The sequence below is a fragment of the Ranitomeya variabilis genome, chromosome 7 (genome assembly GCF_051348905.1).
Source record: "Ranitomeya variabilis isolate aRanVar5 chromosome 7, aRanVar5.hap1, whole genome shotgun sequence".
Classification (NCBI taxonomy): Eukaryota; Metazoa; Chordata; class Amphibia; order Anura; family Dendrobatidae; genus Ranitomeya; species Ranitomeya variabilis.
In genome coordinates, this window is record NC_135238.1 from 157,134,994 (window position 1) to 157,150,611 (window position 15,618).

The following is a 15,618-nucleotide window of genomic DNA, read 5'->3' on the forward strand; positions in this document are numbered from 1 at the left end:
CATGGGTCAGGATTTTGCCCAGAAGATGACATCCAGTTGCCAGAGCCAAGGGAAGAAGTCTTGAAAAATAAGGGTCAACTCTGTAAATATTTAGTCTTTTATAAACTTTAATATTTTTTATCAATAAAAGTAAAAAATATATATTGAATGCTTATAATTGTACTTCATTAATATTAGAAATTTTAAAATATCTAAAATCACCAGAGTGGAAAAGTTTGTGAAAACAAAAATTTGTGTCAGTCTCAAAACTTTTTGCCACAACTGTATACAGTGCAAGAAAGTCAATTCAATAATTAAAAGACATAAATGCAACAATAGTAAAAACATCAACTGATAGAAAATCTGTCATCTCCCCCCCCTCCCCCCCAAATTAACTAAATATGTGTGTGAGTTCTAAGAACACAAGTGAGTGAATCCTCACCTATATTAAACTGGCTAACTCCAACCAGCACTTGGTAATTTGTATGTCTTTATGTGGGATTCCAGCTCCAGGAAATGTTTCTTTAGTAAAAGTCACAAGACAATTTTTGGAATATTTTGTCTATTTCCTGTAAAATTTAACTTATTGATTACCTTTTTAATTAATTTATACTCACTTTATCTAAATAACTGGTTGTGTTTTTAATCCCAAAGGATCTAAGTTGTAAATTAGATTGCATTTATGATCAGAAAAACCTGTTTCAAATACCCTTGTAGGAAATGTAGAATTAATTGAGGAGGAACATAATTCTCATTTATTAACCAGATGGAGTGTCTAAAAAGAGTGGCAGTTTTCTGAGACCCGTAGCGTCTCCATTTTTCGGAATCTTGGGTTGGGTGAGGATTTATTTTTTGCGCGCCGAACTGACATTTTAATTATACCATTTCGGTGCAGATACATTCTTTTGATCGTCCGTTATTGCATTTAAAAAAAAAACGTAATTCTGGCGTTTTGAGTTTTTTTTTCTCGCTGTGACATTTAGCCATCAGGTTAATTCTTTTTTTCATTGATAGATCGGGCGATTCTGAATGCAGCGATACCAAATATGTACCGTATTTTTCCGACTATAAGACGCACTTTTTTTCCTCCAAATTTGGGAGGAAAGTGTGGGTGCGTCTTATAGTACGGATATAGCATGTGGGGAGGGGGGCAGCAGCGAGTGGGATCGCACTGTTATCCCACTTCAGGATGTCCCCGCTGCCCGGAATCAGCTGCTGGGGAAAGCACATGGCCCCGCTGATTAAGTGCAGTGAATATTTATTAGCTGCTCCACGCCCACCGATCAGCTGAGCGGTGAGCCGGGAGCAGCAAATGAATGCTGCACTTAAGCAGCGACACACAGTTTCCCCAGCACTGATTCTGGGGAGAATCTGTGTGACCGGGGGAGGAGGCAGCAGGGGCCAGGAGATCGCTGCCTACCTGCCTGTGCTGGACGCTGAGCTGTCTGGTGCACAGGGAGGACCTGTGTGATGTCAGGATTGGGCGGGCTGGAGCATCACATGGCAGCTCAGAGCCCTCCCTCTTCTGACATCATCACAGGTCCTTCAGACTCCCACCTAGAATCTGCAGCTTGCTCTTATGTCCTGCGCTGTGGAAAGGCAACAACAACAGGGAGGGCTCTGTGTGTGTGCAGCCATGGGATGCTCCAGCTTTTACCTCACAACAGTGTGGCTGGCTGCCACAATTAAGAGGTCAGTCTTTACAAAACACAATAAAGCACTCTGCCACTCCTTTGGTGAACTATAACTCCCAGCATATCATAGGATCTGCAGGACATGCTGGGAGTTATAGTTCTCCCATGGGATTTTAAAGCAGCACTCCAGTGTTATTTTGCAGTGCTGGAGTGGTGCTTTCACTATAAGCCCTGTGCACCCATTCTTAGGGCTCATTTCCACATGCGAGGCACACGTCCGTATCTCGCATGTGGAAACCAAGCTGTGGAGCCGGCACTCCAGAGCGGAGCGTGCGGCCGCATAGGAACACATGGAGCTGCACAGCTCCGCTCCAAAGTGCCGGCGCCAGAGCTTGGTTTCCACATGCGAGATACGGATGTGTGCCTCGCATGTGGAAATGAGCCCTTATACTCACCCTCCAGCGTCTTCATATCGTACTTCACAGACACCACACTGGTCCCGCAGCTTCCAACATAATAACATACTATTATATATAATAACACCACATATAATAGTATGTTATTTATGTTATTAAATATTTTACCACATTTTTTTTGCTTCAAATATTTTTTTCCCTATTTTCCACCTCTAAAACCTGGGTGCGCCTTATAGTCCGGTGCGTCCTATAGTCCGAAAAATACGGTATATGTTTGATTTTTTTATTGTTTTATTTTGAATGTGGCGAAAGGAGGGTGATTTAAACTTTTATATTTTTTTCATATTTTTTAAAACATTTTTTTACTTTTGCCATGCTTCAATAACCTCCATGGGAGGCTAGAAGGTGGCATAGCCTGATCGGCTCTGCTACATAGACCTCTGGTGTCATGTCAGACACTGTTCAGACCAGGTCGTTCGACAGACAGCGGTAATTCCGCTTTTGACCACTATTTGCTCATTGGCGTCGGCTAGATTTTATCTAGCTGTTCCGGGGTTAATTTACCTGATCCTCGGATTGGAAGCTGGGCCATGCCCATTGCCTTTAAATAGTTCTCCTGATCATTGGGCGTCGCCGATTATAGCTTCTGTCTTGTGCGTTGTTATCTCGGTCTGGAGTGGAGAGCTGGTTGTTGGAGATTCGTTGCTGGTGGTGTATTTTCCTTAGTCTTATTTACTCCTTCCTATATTTGTATTTATTTTGCCCTGCACATTTATAGTGTATTCCTGAGTGACTGCGGCGTGGTGTATATTTTCCTTTATCCTTGTCTGTGCTAACTGTGGGTATTGGTGTATTACCTCTTCACTGGGTGGTGGGCGGTTGGTTTCAGCCTAGGGTTGAAACAGGAGACAGGGCAAGGGCCGAGGCCTGGACATGCACACCATCAGTGTAAACTCCAGGTAGAGGGTCAGTCAGGATTTCCCTAGTTTGAGGGAAATTGCAGGGGCCCGGGTTATTAGCTCTCGCTCACCCAGTCTCCCCGTGACATCTGGTTGTTATGCCAATGTACCGATGACCCCCGATCACGTGACGGGGTTATCGGTGCGCGTATTTCCGGCCCGATGGCCAGAAGCACGCATTAAATGCCGCTGTCAGTTTGACAGCGGCATTTAACTAGTTAATAGGTGCGGGCGGATCGTGATTCTGCCTGTGCTTATTGTGCGCACATATCAGCTGTTCAAAACAGCTGACATGTCCCGGCTTTGATGCGGGCTCACCGCCGGAGCCCACATCAAAGCGGGGGTACTGCCATTGGACGTACTAACCCGTCCAATGGCAGTAAGGAGTTAAAGAAAAAAAAAGAGATACAGTTGTTATAAAATAGCTTACAACAACATCAGCACTGCGAAAATTACAGAATACAGAAAAAAGCTAGACTAGTAGGTTGTTAGCCGAGAACTTTCATGATGAAGAACTTTTGAGCCATACGCAATTGACAGTGTCAATTATACAGTACATGGAAAATGTGCTTATTACATGAAAAAAATACATATTTGCATGTCATTTTCCCTTCAAGCAATTATATACAACTACGTTAAAAGAACTATGAAGATTAAGTGTAGAACTGACACTTAAGCAGCTCTCAGTATCTAAATTATTGACAAGGTTAATCTATTTTTAATGTGAAGTCATGGTTTAAGGGTGGTCTTAGCGTGTCTTGATCACAAAGGCTGTACTACTTATTCTACAGTGTTCTTTAATATGTATTGTCCCTTAGTATGAACAATGCTTCCTACTGAATAGTAATTATTTATGCAATTCATTAAATATGCTCTGTTCTGCTTAAAGAGAACCCGTCAGCACAATTTTGTAATGTAAAGTAAAGACATTGCTGTAATGGCGCTATAATACTGATTAAGTTGATAACTTTGGTGAAAAAATCCTCTTTGTTCTTCTTTAATCACAATTTGAAGTTTTTTTGCTAGTTATATTTTGGTGCACAGGGGCCGGACTGTATACTGGGTCTTTTCCACCCTGTCTGTGATTCCCTGGCTTCTTTGCCTCCGGTTCTTAAATGATCACAACTGAGATTTTAAAGACAGGAGGCAGATCATTCATAGACTGGAGGCAGGCAGAGTGGTTGGGGAATCACTTGCAGAGGGGAGAAGACCAAATGCACAGTCTGGCTGTCACACACAGTGTAGGAAAGACTAAATGCAACAAGAAGGGATAAGGGGAAGGGAACTCAAAACTAGAGAAGGGGCGAGTGGAGACCCCTAGACAGATCTAACGTCACCCTGTGTGCCCTAAGCCTCCTTATATAGGTTCCGCACCTATCACCGAGCAGGATACCTAACCCCTGCCTGAACCTGGCGATAAGCCTTGTAAAGGGAAGGACAGGATTAGCACTAATCAATCCCCACTACCACTAAAGACACATGGGATACACAAACAAGGGGAACACTTAGCTTGAGTAGACTCAGAGAAACGCATACGTCCTCCAAACACCAAAGACGAAGATAGCAGACTGCTATAGCTCCAAGCTTCAACAGGAAAATGGAAATATCACTGGCAACTTCCAGCAGCAAGCTGGGAGTTATAAACACTCTGTCCCAGGTGTGTCCATTAGAGTAGAAGGAAGGTTGCCACTGGGTCCTAGAGTCAGAAGGACCAGGAAGAAGTCTGCAAAGCAAACGACAAGACTTTATGCAGTCAGACACACCCGTAAAACTGGCCCCTGTACACCAAAATCTAACATCTTGCATTAAACTTCAAATGGTGATTAAAGAGGAACAAAAATGCTGATTTCTTCACGAAAGGTATCAATTCAATTTTCATTACACCGACATTACAGCTATGTCTTTACATTACAAAATTGTGCTGAGAGGTTCTCTTTAAGTATTATAAATACCTGCAAAAGCTAAAAAATATAGACATTGTTGTCATATTCATTGAAATGTATTGATATTTATGTTATTGGAGAAGTTGATTTTATTGTATGCTCCCATTTGCTTTGTCACTGTGATAGATATCTAATAAATGCACACAGAGAGCCTGATTCATCAAGGCCAATGTTGTTCACACCAGTCTTGATGATGAGACCCCTCTTTTTGAATCAGGAGTGCCGGATGCGCAGTGTATAGCTCTGTGTACTCCTCGCCATAAATCCTACTCCAGTTTTTGCTGGAGTTAGATTTGTGGCATAGCGAATGCCGCTGACCCTACTGAATTTGATGAGCAACAGTTGCCAGACCCCTGTCCTGGCAAAGGTTTTCCTACTTTGTTGGCGCTGGGTGAAAATGGTGTCAGAATACCAAAAATTGCATAATTTTAGCACTTCCGCCAGTATCAAAATTATGCGATTTTTCAAAGCTTTTTACTCCAGAATATTTACTTTTTTGTCCCTACTTAACCCATTGATGCCTCTTAATGCCTTTTGAGATATTTAGCCATTTTTTAAAATTATTAATTAAAGGATTGTTTTCAACTTGTCTTCAGAAACACATTGCTTCCCTGCTTCCAGGCTTCCTAACTGCTGGGGGTCATGCGCCCCTGAATAAGTGACATTTTGGACTAACAGCATTGTCAGTCTACTAGCCCAAACTGTGTGATTCAAGTGCTTCAGAACAGCACTTGAAATCACTCTCACAAAGAGTTTGTAAGCAGTGTTTGAGAATGTTTTTTACAAGCACTTTTCCCATTTTTGAAGATAAGAAAACCTTTTAATAAATGTAATACATTTATTATTTTTTATATTTAATTGTTTTTTTTAACTTTTTTTGTAATTTAATTTGTCCCCCAAAAAGTCAGAAAAGCTTTTTTGGGCAAGTAATTTAGCAGTCTACTACGTCTGAGTGTCCGCCACCAATAGATGTATACACCAGAAAATGATGCACGACACAGCACACGGTGACTCCTTTGGCATCCATCAGCGCATATGCCTGAATCTCTTTTGGTGCGGGGGTCAGGACGTAAGCCTCGATAGGACCAACAAATGTGTGACAAAGCGCAGTGTGAATCGGCCCTTACTAATTCTTTTATCAGCCTGAGGTGACAGAAGACGTTGCAGGAAAATGCAGCTGTCCCAACTCTGGGCTACTCCTTACTTGCTCTCCTGAGTTCTTCAGCTCTCTTCACTTCTCTTGTTCCTCCTGTTGCTTCTGCTCTAACAAAAGTTGTGAAGCTGCTGAGATTTGGGCAGGGCGAACTAGATTTTGTGACTCTGATAAAATCAAAATCATACATTTTCATGGGAATTAATCAAGTTAGTTTGATTATTTGCATTGATGTAGGTTATGCAGTTTATTCACTATATCAGCAATCCCCAAAACGTCTTATGTTGAGAGCTACATTCAACTCAAAGATGGTCGCAAGCCACATCCAGCGCCCCTTCTCCCCCACAGTAGTGACACTCAGAGCCGTCCATTACCTGTGTGATGACATCCAAAACGTATCCATAGAAAGCACTCTGAGATCTTGTGCTACTCTCCTAGATAGGCAGAATAATTATGGTGCATCCAAGGGTTCCCTCTTTACCCTCATTTTGTAATCTTGTATCAAGCACTCCATAGAGCTTCAAGCTCCCTTCTAACTAAAAGTATCATCCTATCTCCAGTTTACTATATTTATTTCTCACCCCATCCCCTCCACACATATATTCACAGTAAGACCACCTTTTATGTGCCAGGCTACTCACAAAAGTCACCATTTGGACAACTTCTCTTCATAGCTGATTGCTAGACCTAGTGCTAATGCTTCAAACTGGCAGAAAGCTGTGAGCCACACATTTTGGACCACAGGTTGGGACCCCTATACTATATACGGTATTTGTTTGCAGTTAATTCACTGCTGGCATTTATTTATGTATATACTAGATGGAGGCCCGATGCTATCACATCGGGAGGGCAGTAATGTCACGATAGGGCAGGCATGCATCGGTGTTGTTGCCTAATCCTGTGATAATCTAATGACTTTTGCATCAGGGGACTAATGTGATTGACGCCTACGCTTATATGCATTGTTTTTGTCCCAGCATTGCTGTTGGTCTTCAAGAGTCTCATTTGCCCTTTGTTGTCTTCGATGTTGTGCCTTTGCTGCTTTCTTTTCATTGTCATTTGCGTACTTTTTATGAGGAGCCATGTTGGTGTTCATATTTGCTTTTTAAAGGGTGTTTTCCCACTAACAAAAGTTCATTTTAAAAATTGTCTGTGTCTGACCGTGTACCGAACATACCACAGCTCCTGGGCAGGGGAGGAAGCAAAAGACAATACTGACATTACAGCAGGAGATCGCAGAGGATACATTTTGTGAGGTAAATATTTAAAAAAAACAGTCAATGAAATATTTTACCTCACATAATGAATCCACTGTGATCCCCTGCTGTAATGTCAGTATTATCTTTTGCTTCTTCTCCTGACCAGGAGATGTGGTATGTTCCGTACACGGTCAAACACAGTCAATTTTTAAAATGTACTTTTGTTCGAGGGAAAACCCCTTTAATGTGACCGGCTTCCTCTGCCTGTAGACACGTCGTGCATCTGCCGCCGGGATCAGCCGAATGATTCACTGCACCTGCACGTAATTCACACAGGCGCAGTAAATCAGACCGCAGCCATCTTTGTGCAGGCAGATAGCGACGGTCATATTAAAACTGTGCATGCACTCCTGTACAAAGATGGCGGCAGTCAGTGAATCATTCAGCTGATCCCGGCGGTGGCGTGTTCGCTACAGTGTTCCGCTAGTGGTACCAGCAGCAGTTTCCATATTGAGACACCCATCACTTCCTCCGCTTGGAATTCTGGGATATGGTGACATCTGGACAGAACTGGAATTGAAAATATTACAAGGCAATTATATAAATAGATACCAGCAATAAATAAACTATATATGTATGTTTGTGGATAATTCACTGCTGTTATAAATTAATGTATGCGTATATAATTATGTATATGTTTTAATCCCTACTTTAAAGGGAATCTGTCAGTAGGCTGCCCCTTCTAAGACATCTGTATGGGCATGAAGGTTATAGGAAGCTGAATAAAATGATATATTGATATCTGAGATCCAATGTCTTAGTCCAGACAAATCCACATATGTAAATTTATTCACTAGGGACATTTTAGTGAATGAAAATGCTCTTTCACACGACCAGGTATAGCATTGAATTTGTGGCTTCATTGGTAAACTTTTTCTTGTTTTTCTTTAGGGCCAGGGAGATTTATTGAAGAATGCCAAAAATGAAGCCATGGAGAACATGAGACAAATCCAGCAGGCTTGTCTTTCCAGTGGTCTAAGCAAAGCTTCAAACACGACAACTGATTCAAAATCCAAACGAGGCCTAGAAGCAATTGAAGAGAAAGATACCGGGGAAGAAAATGGCCGCTTGTGAGAAGCAAATATTCTTTGGCATTTGGCCTACCAGATCTGTGGTCAGGTGTCAAAGGGTAGTCCACCAGTTTAGAAACATTCCAATCCGAGATAGTAGCATTTTTTGTGGTTACTGTTTCAACCTCACCTTCACAATTATGCCTACAATTTTTTTGTAATAGTGAATGAATGTGTGAAGAGGATTTTTTAACACTGACCACAAAGGCTTGAATTGAAAATTTCCAGTTGTGCCATTTAGTATCCATTATATCTACAGTACCAAGCAGGGTCATTTCAGCAGAAAAAGATGGCTCCTATAGTGATGCTCCGAAGGCTCCCAATGATGAACTGATTACCAAGGACACAATAAATAAATAAATATATATATATATATATATATATATATATATATATATGTATACAAAGTGACGGAAAAGGTATTCTCTCCGTTCCTCATGATGTGTGGGTTTGGAATAACAGAGATTAGTTAGTAATTTATGGCTGTTAGAGTGTGTAAAATCACGAGACTGATCTTGTGAACCCAACATAACTCAAAGCTTTCTGAAGATTTCTGGGGAAATAAACCAAGTACCCATCATGCTTTTAACACTGGCTATTTTATGAGAAAAAGACTATATTCAGCCTTTGACTCCAAGTTTATTGCTTATGTTCACCTTAAGTAATAATTTAACATTTTAACATTTTACATTTTTAATAACTAGTATGAAGATCTCTACTGGAGATAAACTTTAAGTTCTAGGTTACCTGGATCATGTGATGTTCCTCAATTTAACAAAGTGTATTTGTTAGTTGCTTAGATACATAGCTAGACCATATGAAACAGCAGACACATGCCTACATGAGTGCAATAATGCAAATGACTTGTATAGAGAGCTACTCAGCCTAGTCCAATGAACCACAGGAGGGCACCTCAGTGTGACGGTTATTCAGGGATGTTCATGTTGTGTAATCCCATTCTATTAGAAGGGTTTCTCGAAAAACTTGGATAATACCTTCCTGAGGAGACCCCAAGCAAACAGATGTAGTTTGAATAGTGTTTGGCTTTCCTGCAGAACCACCATAGAAGAACTGAAGTGTTACACACAGATCATTGAAGTCAATGCGTTCTACCGTGTTCATGTGCTTTCTAGGATAGACAGGAAAGACAGCTCTTGATTCAGATTATCTCCTGGAAAACAAAAGGGCCTGGCATCTGAATTCAAATTACCCAACCCTTATCAACCCTCTGAATCTTGAGCCAGGATAGAGTCAGAGGTCCCCATATGCATTAGATAGTTGCCTCTTCTTGCCAATACTTCAATGTTTATGAGGTATTTTAGGATATATTTTTTTACAAGGGGGTTCCAAAGCTAAGTAGCCTATTCAAAGGAATTTAAATGGCAATGGCATAATGAATGTGAGAAGAGCTAGTGATTTTTCCTACTTCCTATACACTGATGAGCAAAAGGGTAACAATGTTTTGATCTTTTGACTTTCAGGCTCCATATCTTACTATCCACTACTGAAAATCTAAATTTTTATTATTTTATTAGTATTTTGTAAATCCACCTTTGGATTTCAACACTGTCTGAATCCTTCTTGGAATACTCTCAATCAGATTCAAGCATGTCTCAACCAAAATCTGATCCCAGGTCTCTTCTACATGTTCCCAAAGTTCTCACTTGGGTATGTATACAGCTTTTTCTTAAACTCTACCCACAAGTGTTCAATTGGGTTGAGGTCTGGGGACTCTGAGGACCAATCAAGCACCTATGTTGTCCTTTTCATACCCATAGTACTTGAGTGTACGAAGTAACTCATTTTGTAAGATATTGAGATATATAGCTCAGTATTGAGACCACCATCTTTCCTGGTCAAGAATCCTATGCCTTTGGCTGTGAAACAACCTCATATCATCAGGCTTCCTCCACCGAACTTGACAGTTCCTTAAATGGAATCGGTCACCACATTTGGCCTATTGAAACTATTAATATGGCCATACAGATTATAGACTGCCGAAATCATCTTTTATCACTTTATATAAGTGACCTCTTCCAGCCTCCGGGGCTGATGGTTCCTGAAGATAACTCTGCCTCCTGAGCTTATTTTACAAGAAGGAGGCGTTCCCAGTGTGAGAGAAGTAACCAACACAGGACAGGATAAATGAAATTTGTCTTTTTACAAGCACGTTTTTGCTTCTCTCTCGGCTCTGATGTATTGCAACAATATTGTAGCCCTGTCTGCCTGTGACCTGAAAACTGAAGTTGAGAGGAACCTGCAGATGTGTCAGTTATCAGGACATCAGAGAGCGGCCATTACACATCACACTGGTAACAGTGGTAACCATTGCACATCACACTGGTAACACTGGTAACCATGTCACATCACTCTGGTAACTCCTACTTACATTTAAAATAATCTCTGGGGCAGAGTTATCTCCAGGCACCATCCTGTTATGACCTGGTGGTTAAGAGGCCACACTGATATGACCTGGTGGCTAAAACGCAACATGGGACGAGCTCTGAGGAGGTGGTATCTCTACTGACTGCAGTCCCTAATCCTAACAACAACACTAGTAATAGCCGTGGGATGTTCCTGACTCTCCCTAGACACCTCTTCACAGCCTAAGAACTAACTACCCCTAAAGAAGGAAATAGAAAGCTATCTTGCCTCAGAGAAAACCCCAAAAGGAAAGATAGCCCCCCACAAATATTGACTGTGAGTGGAGAGGGAAATGACGTACACAGAAATGAAATCAGATTTCAGCAAAGGAGGCCAATACTAAACTTGATAGACAGAGAGAAAAGGATACTGTGCGGTCAGTATTAAAAACTACAAAATCCACGCAGAGTTTACAAAAATGAACTCCACACCGACTCACGGTGTGGAGGGGCAAATCTGCTTCCTCAGAGCATCCAGCTAGCCTGAATATGACATAGTAACAAGCTGGACAAAAAGAGACATATTTGCAGAGCAATAGAGTCCAAAGCAAATGGACAAACGAAAACTAGCAAAACTTACCTTTTGCTGACAAGGACAGGCCATATGAGAATTCCAAGGAGAGAACCAAATCCAACCAAGAACATTGACAGCTGGCATGAACTAAAGCCCAGAGCAGGTTTAAATAACAAACCCAGGCAAGGCGATTAGTGAAGGCAGCTGCTACAGCTACCTAAAGGAGCAGCAGTTACACTCGAAACCACCAGAGGGAGCCCAAGGGCAGAACTCACAAAAATACCATTAGCAACCACAGGAGGGAGCTCCAGAACGGAATTCACAACACCATCCGCCCCGGAGCCTGGAAGAGGTCACTTACATAAAGTGATAAAAGGTGATTTCTCAGCAACAACACATCTAATATGAGACATACAGGTAAGACTGTTTTCACCAGTTTATAGCCTGTATGCCCATATTAATAGTTTAGATGGGTCAAATGTGGTGACATTCCCTTTAATTCCTCTATCAATTAGTCCCTTTTTCCCTTCTTTCTTCCTGGCCCATTTGCATCCATTAGAGCCTACTCTAGTAACTTTCGTATCATCGCTCCAAGTCACAATTTTCAATTTTCTACTGTCCACTTTTTGTACCTTTTTGCAAACTCATGCAGTCGCTTTTTATGACGATATTGAAGTCGTGGCTTCTTCACCTTTTTTCGAGCCATCATTCCAGACTTGTGTAACGTGCGTCGCATGGTGCCTGTATGGATGTCTGTGATCTCACTATTACAAAGCATATGAGCCACCTCCACTGCCATCTTTGTCACACCTGTACTGACAGACCTTGTGATTAGCCAACTTATTGACTCCGATATTTTGCCTGGACATCCACCTCTTGGCTTTTGAATGGATGCACGGACTTCATTTCGTATTATTCCAACTGTCATGGCGCTCACATGATGCGGTTTGGCAATTTTCTTGGCCGATAGACTGCTATCGATGAGCTAGATAATGATGTTTTTCTTTTCTTTGGAAATATCCTTCATGGTTGCACTTCGATTCAAACCAGTGACCTTTCGCTTGGGAATCCACCTAATAACACATTGAGATATTAGGGAATTTTGAGAACGGGTTGTAATTTGTAGTATACAGGAAGAAAAAGATTTTTTCCACCACCAGGAGCAAAACAGTAACAATGCAGTGACATTACAAGAATCTGCATAACTAATTATATGCTAAATTGTTTCTTTGTCTATTTCAGCCTGAGTACCAGACCCATTGCCATCCTTAGAAAAACCTTTGTTTACTGTGTTATTGTTTATAATTCAGTTGCTTTTAGTGTTTTTATAAGCAGTAAGTATATTTATTTGGGTAACACCAGGGTATTCGTACGATAAATGGTACCTATATAACTCTGAAATAAAGGTAACATCTTTCCTTGTAGAGAGTGACATGCCTGACATATCACTCTCCCCAATTATAGACGTTACCCGTTAGACCCTCGTCTAAGACCTCTCATCCAGCCAAATCAGGCCAGCTGCTTTGCCATGATGAGGAGCAAACTCCCTGAAACATGTTTATGCAAATAGATTGCCTGGTTTGGCTTTTAACCAAAGTCATATGGCAAGACTCATTAAAGGGTTAATATTTTTTTTTAGGATTGCTACTTCTAGTAGGTAGCACTAGAATCCAAGTCCTCTTCCTCTCTGAAGAGACAATTTGCTTCTTTAATTAGACCTGCTGTCGGGGTAAGGAATTAATGGGAATGTTCTCCACTCACTTCATGGATGGTGCACTCCTGGGTAACCTTTCAAATTGAAGTTGTAAAATTAGAAGTTTTTGTTTGTGCATTGCTGATCCTAGAAAAATAAGAGGTTGAAAAAATGCTTATTTTGGATGGCAGATTTTAACCTTCATTCGGTCCTGATCATTTCTTACTGACACAGATCAAACTATGAAACCATGCCACCGAACAATATTTGTTATTAGAGATTCTCTCCAAGATAGTGTTGATAGATTGCATGAGTTTGGTACTCACCATAGGGATTAGCCACCACTAGGCTGACCATCTTTCAAGCTATAGATACCACACTTGACGCTCACATTGACGTCATGATGGCTTGTTGTTGTCACTATAAAGTGCCAGGTGACAGGGAATGCTTTGGCCTGCGTTGCTTTCTGTATTCTAGAAAAGTTTAGGACAAAGTAGATATCACTCTATTCTGTGGACAGTTGTACTGTTGGACCTTTACTTGCTAGATCATTCAATGGGTATTCTAAAGGCATAGAAGTCAGTCTGAACGTTATTTGAAAATGCAGCCATGTGTATTCAGTGCAGAGTTCTTCTCTGATGTAACCTGTCACGGTGTTAGAATTCATTGTGAGTAGCTCTAGCTCCTGCCTCTGACTACCTACATCTCTTTGGTACTTTCTTGAGTGTAATATTAATGTGCTCATTCAACTGTTATGATGCCAGGAGGAACGAAACATAATCATGCCTGGATTTCAAACCAATTCCCTTCCCACCATATGGCAAGGTAGTATATGTTTATTACCTCTTGCGAGTTTTGCCTTATTACTTCAGAAGGACGTACTGATACAATATTTTGCCTTAGTGGGAACAGGACCACCTTGAAACTCTGAGCGTAGACTTCCTACCTGGCTTCAGAAGAGTTATTGGGGCTGTGTGTTCTCTAAGCAAGATAAAATACAAAACTATTTATTGAAGAGCACGGCTTTTATTTTGAAAAGCTACCTTTTTAATGTATTTGATTAAGAAAGATATAATGTGCTAACTTTCTGAACTGAAGTGATAATTTAATATTTTGTTCTGATTTTTTTTCCCTTTATCTTTGTGTTAATCCCCTTGTACTCTTGAATGTCTGCTTAACATTAACAGATTTCTTGGCAGTGATGGGGTTAATCCATTCTTATACAATATGGACACCATTAGGCACAATTTTGTTTTACTTAAATGCATGAATTTTTGTCTGAAAATATTTGTTTTGCAATCGGAGTTCATTAAAAGTTTTGTACTATTGATCTGCTAACGTCTCTGTGTTACAATTCCTATTGCTGAAAGCAGAGTTAACAGAGAATTCGTCTGTGAGCTCCTTCTGATGGAGAGTTTCTCTTATCTTCCTTTCTTGAGGTCTTCACAGCTGATTTCTGACCACATAAAAGTGAATAGAGCTTTGATTCATATATACAGTATCAGCTCAGAGACGCCCAGAAGAAGGAAGTTAAGATTCATAAAACTCTTATCAAAACAAATGACATATTCTCAGTCAACTCATTCTGCAGCCAACAATAAACGGTGCAACATAAAGGATATGGAAGACAAAAAAGTGCAACATTTTTCATAAAACCGAATTACAAAAATTATTTTAAGCCAACAATACTTGCACTTAACTAAAAAAAAAAGCCCCTGAAGGTGACCATAACCTTTAACTTTATTTCATGATTAACATTAACATGTTATTTTGCACATTACTGAGAAATAAAACTATCAATAAAACAAAATATGTTGTACTGTTATCAGTTTTTCAGGTTTTATAGTGATGTTTTATGATGATGGATATTATGGCTGGCACTAGAAATTTCGGGGGCCCCATCCTGGCAACATTTTCGGGGCCCCCTTGAGACTCCGCCCAGGCTCCAACCCGGCCACGCCTCCACCCCTCGAAGCCTCCACAGTCCCACGCCCTCTCTTGGAAAAACTCCATTTCTGTTCCACGTCCTCACCAATCACGCATTAACAGTTCCCATCACCAGATCACATACATAGCCAGGAGCTTTAGTTTTGGCCAAAAGATTTTTTAATCGACCACAATGACAAGGTCAACTCTTTTGGCCGAGCCCTACTCTACTCTATCCTATTAATCATTTATTAAAATATCTAATACAATTTAGGTATATTTTTATTTATTTTTCAATGTTTAAAATGACCAATACCACCTCAATAATAGCAAATACAAGGGACAAATACCACTGCACCATGACCAGACGACATATTACCACCACAGTGACTGAAAAATAGCACATACTAGGAATAAATATCGCCACCATGACCAGGCAACATATTACCACCACATAGTGACCTATAATACCACATACAAGGAACAAATACCGCCACACCATGGCCGGACCACATATTACCACCACATACTGACCGAATACTACAATACTGATCATTAACCCCTTCCCGACCCATGACGCCACGTAGGCGTCATGAAAACCCGTGCCAATCCGACCCATGACGCCTATGTGGCGTCATGGAATGATCGC

The 15,618-nt window shown here is 40.8% G+C and overlaps 1 protein-coding gene across 1 annotated transcript in view; it reads left to right on the forward strand.

Annotated features, from left to right (window-relative positions):
• The window catches only part of LOC143784198 (inactive phospholipase C-like protein 1), a 379,071-nt gene extending 364,218 nt beyond the window's left edge, over positions 1 to 14,853 (forward strand). Inside the window, exon 6 of the mRNA XM_077272131.1 lies at positions 8,235 to 14,853. Within this exon, the coding sequence (XP_077128246.1) occupies positions 8,235 to 8,417 (183 nt within the window). The 3' untranslated portion in view covers positions 8,418 to 14,853. The remainder of the gene's footprint in view (positions 1 to 8,234) is intronic.
• The last annotated feature ends 765 nt before the right edge of the window (positions 14,854 to 15,618 follow it).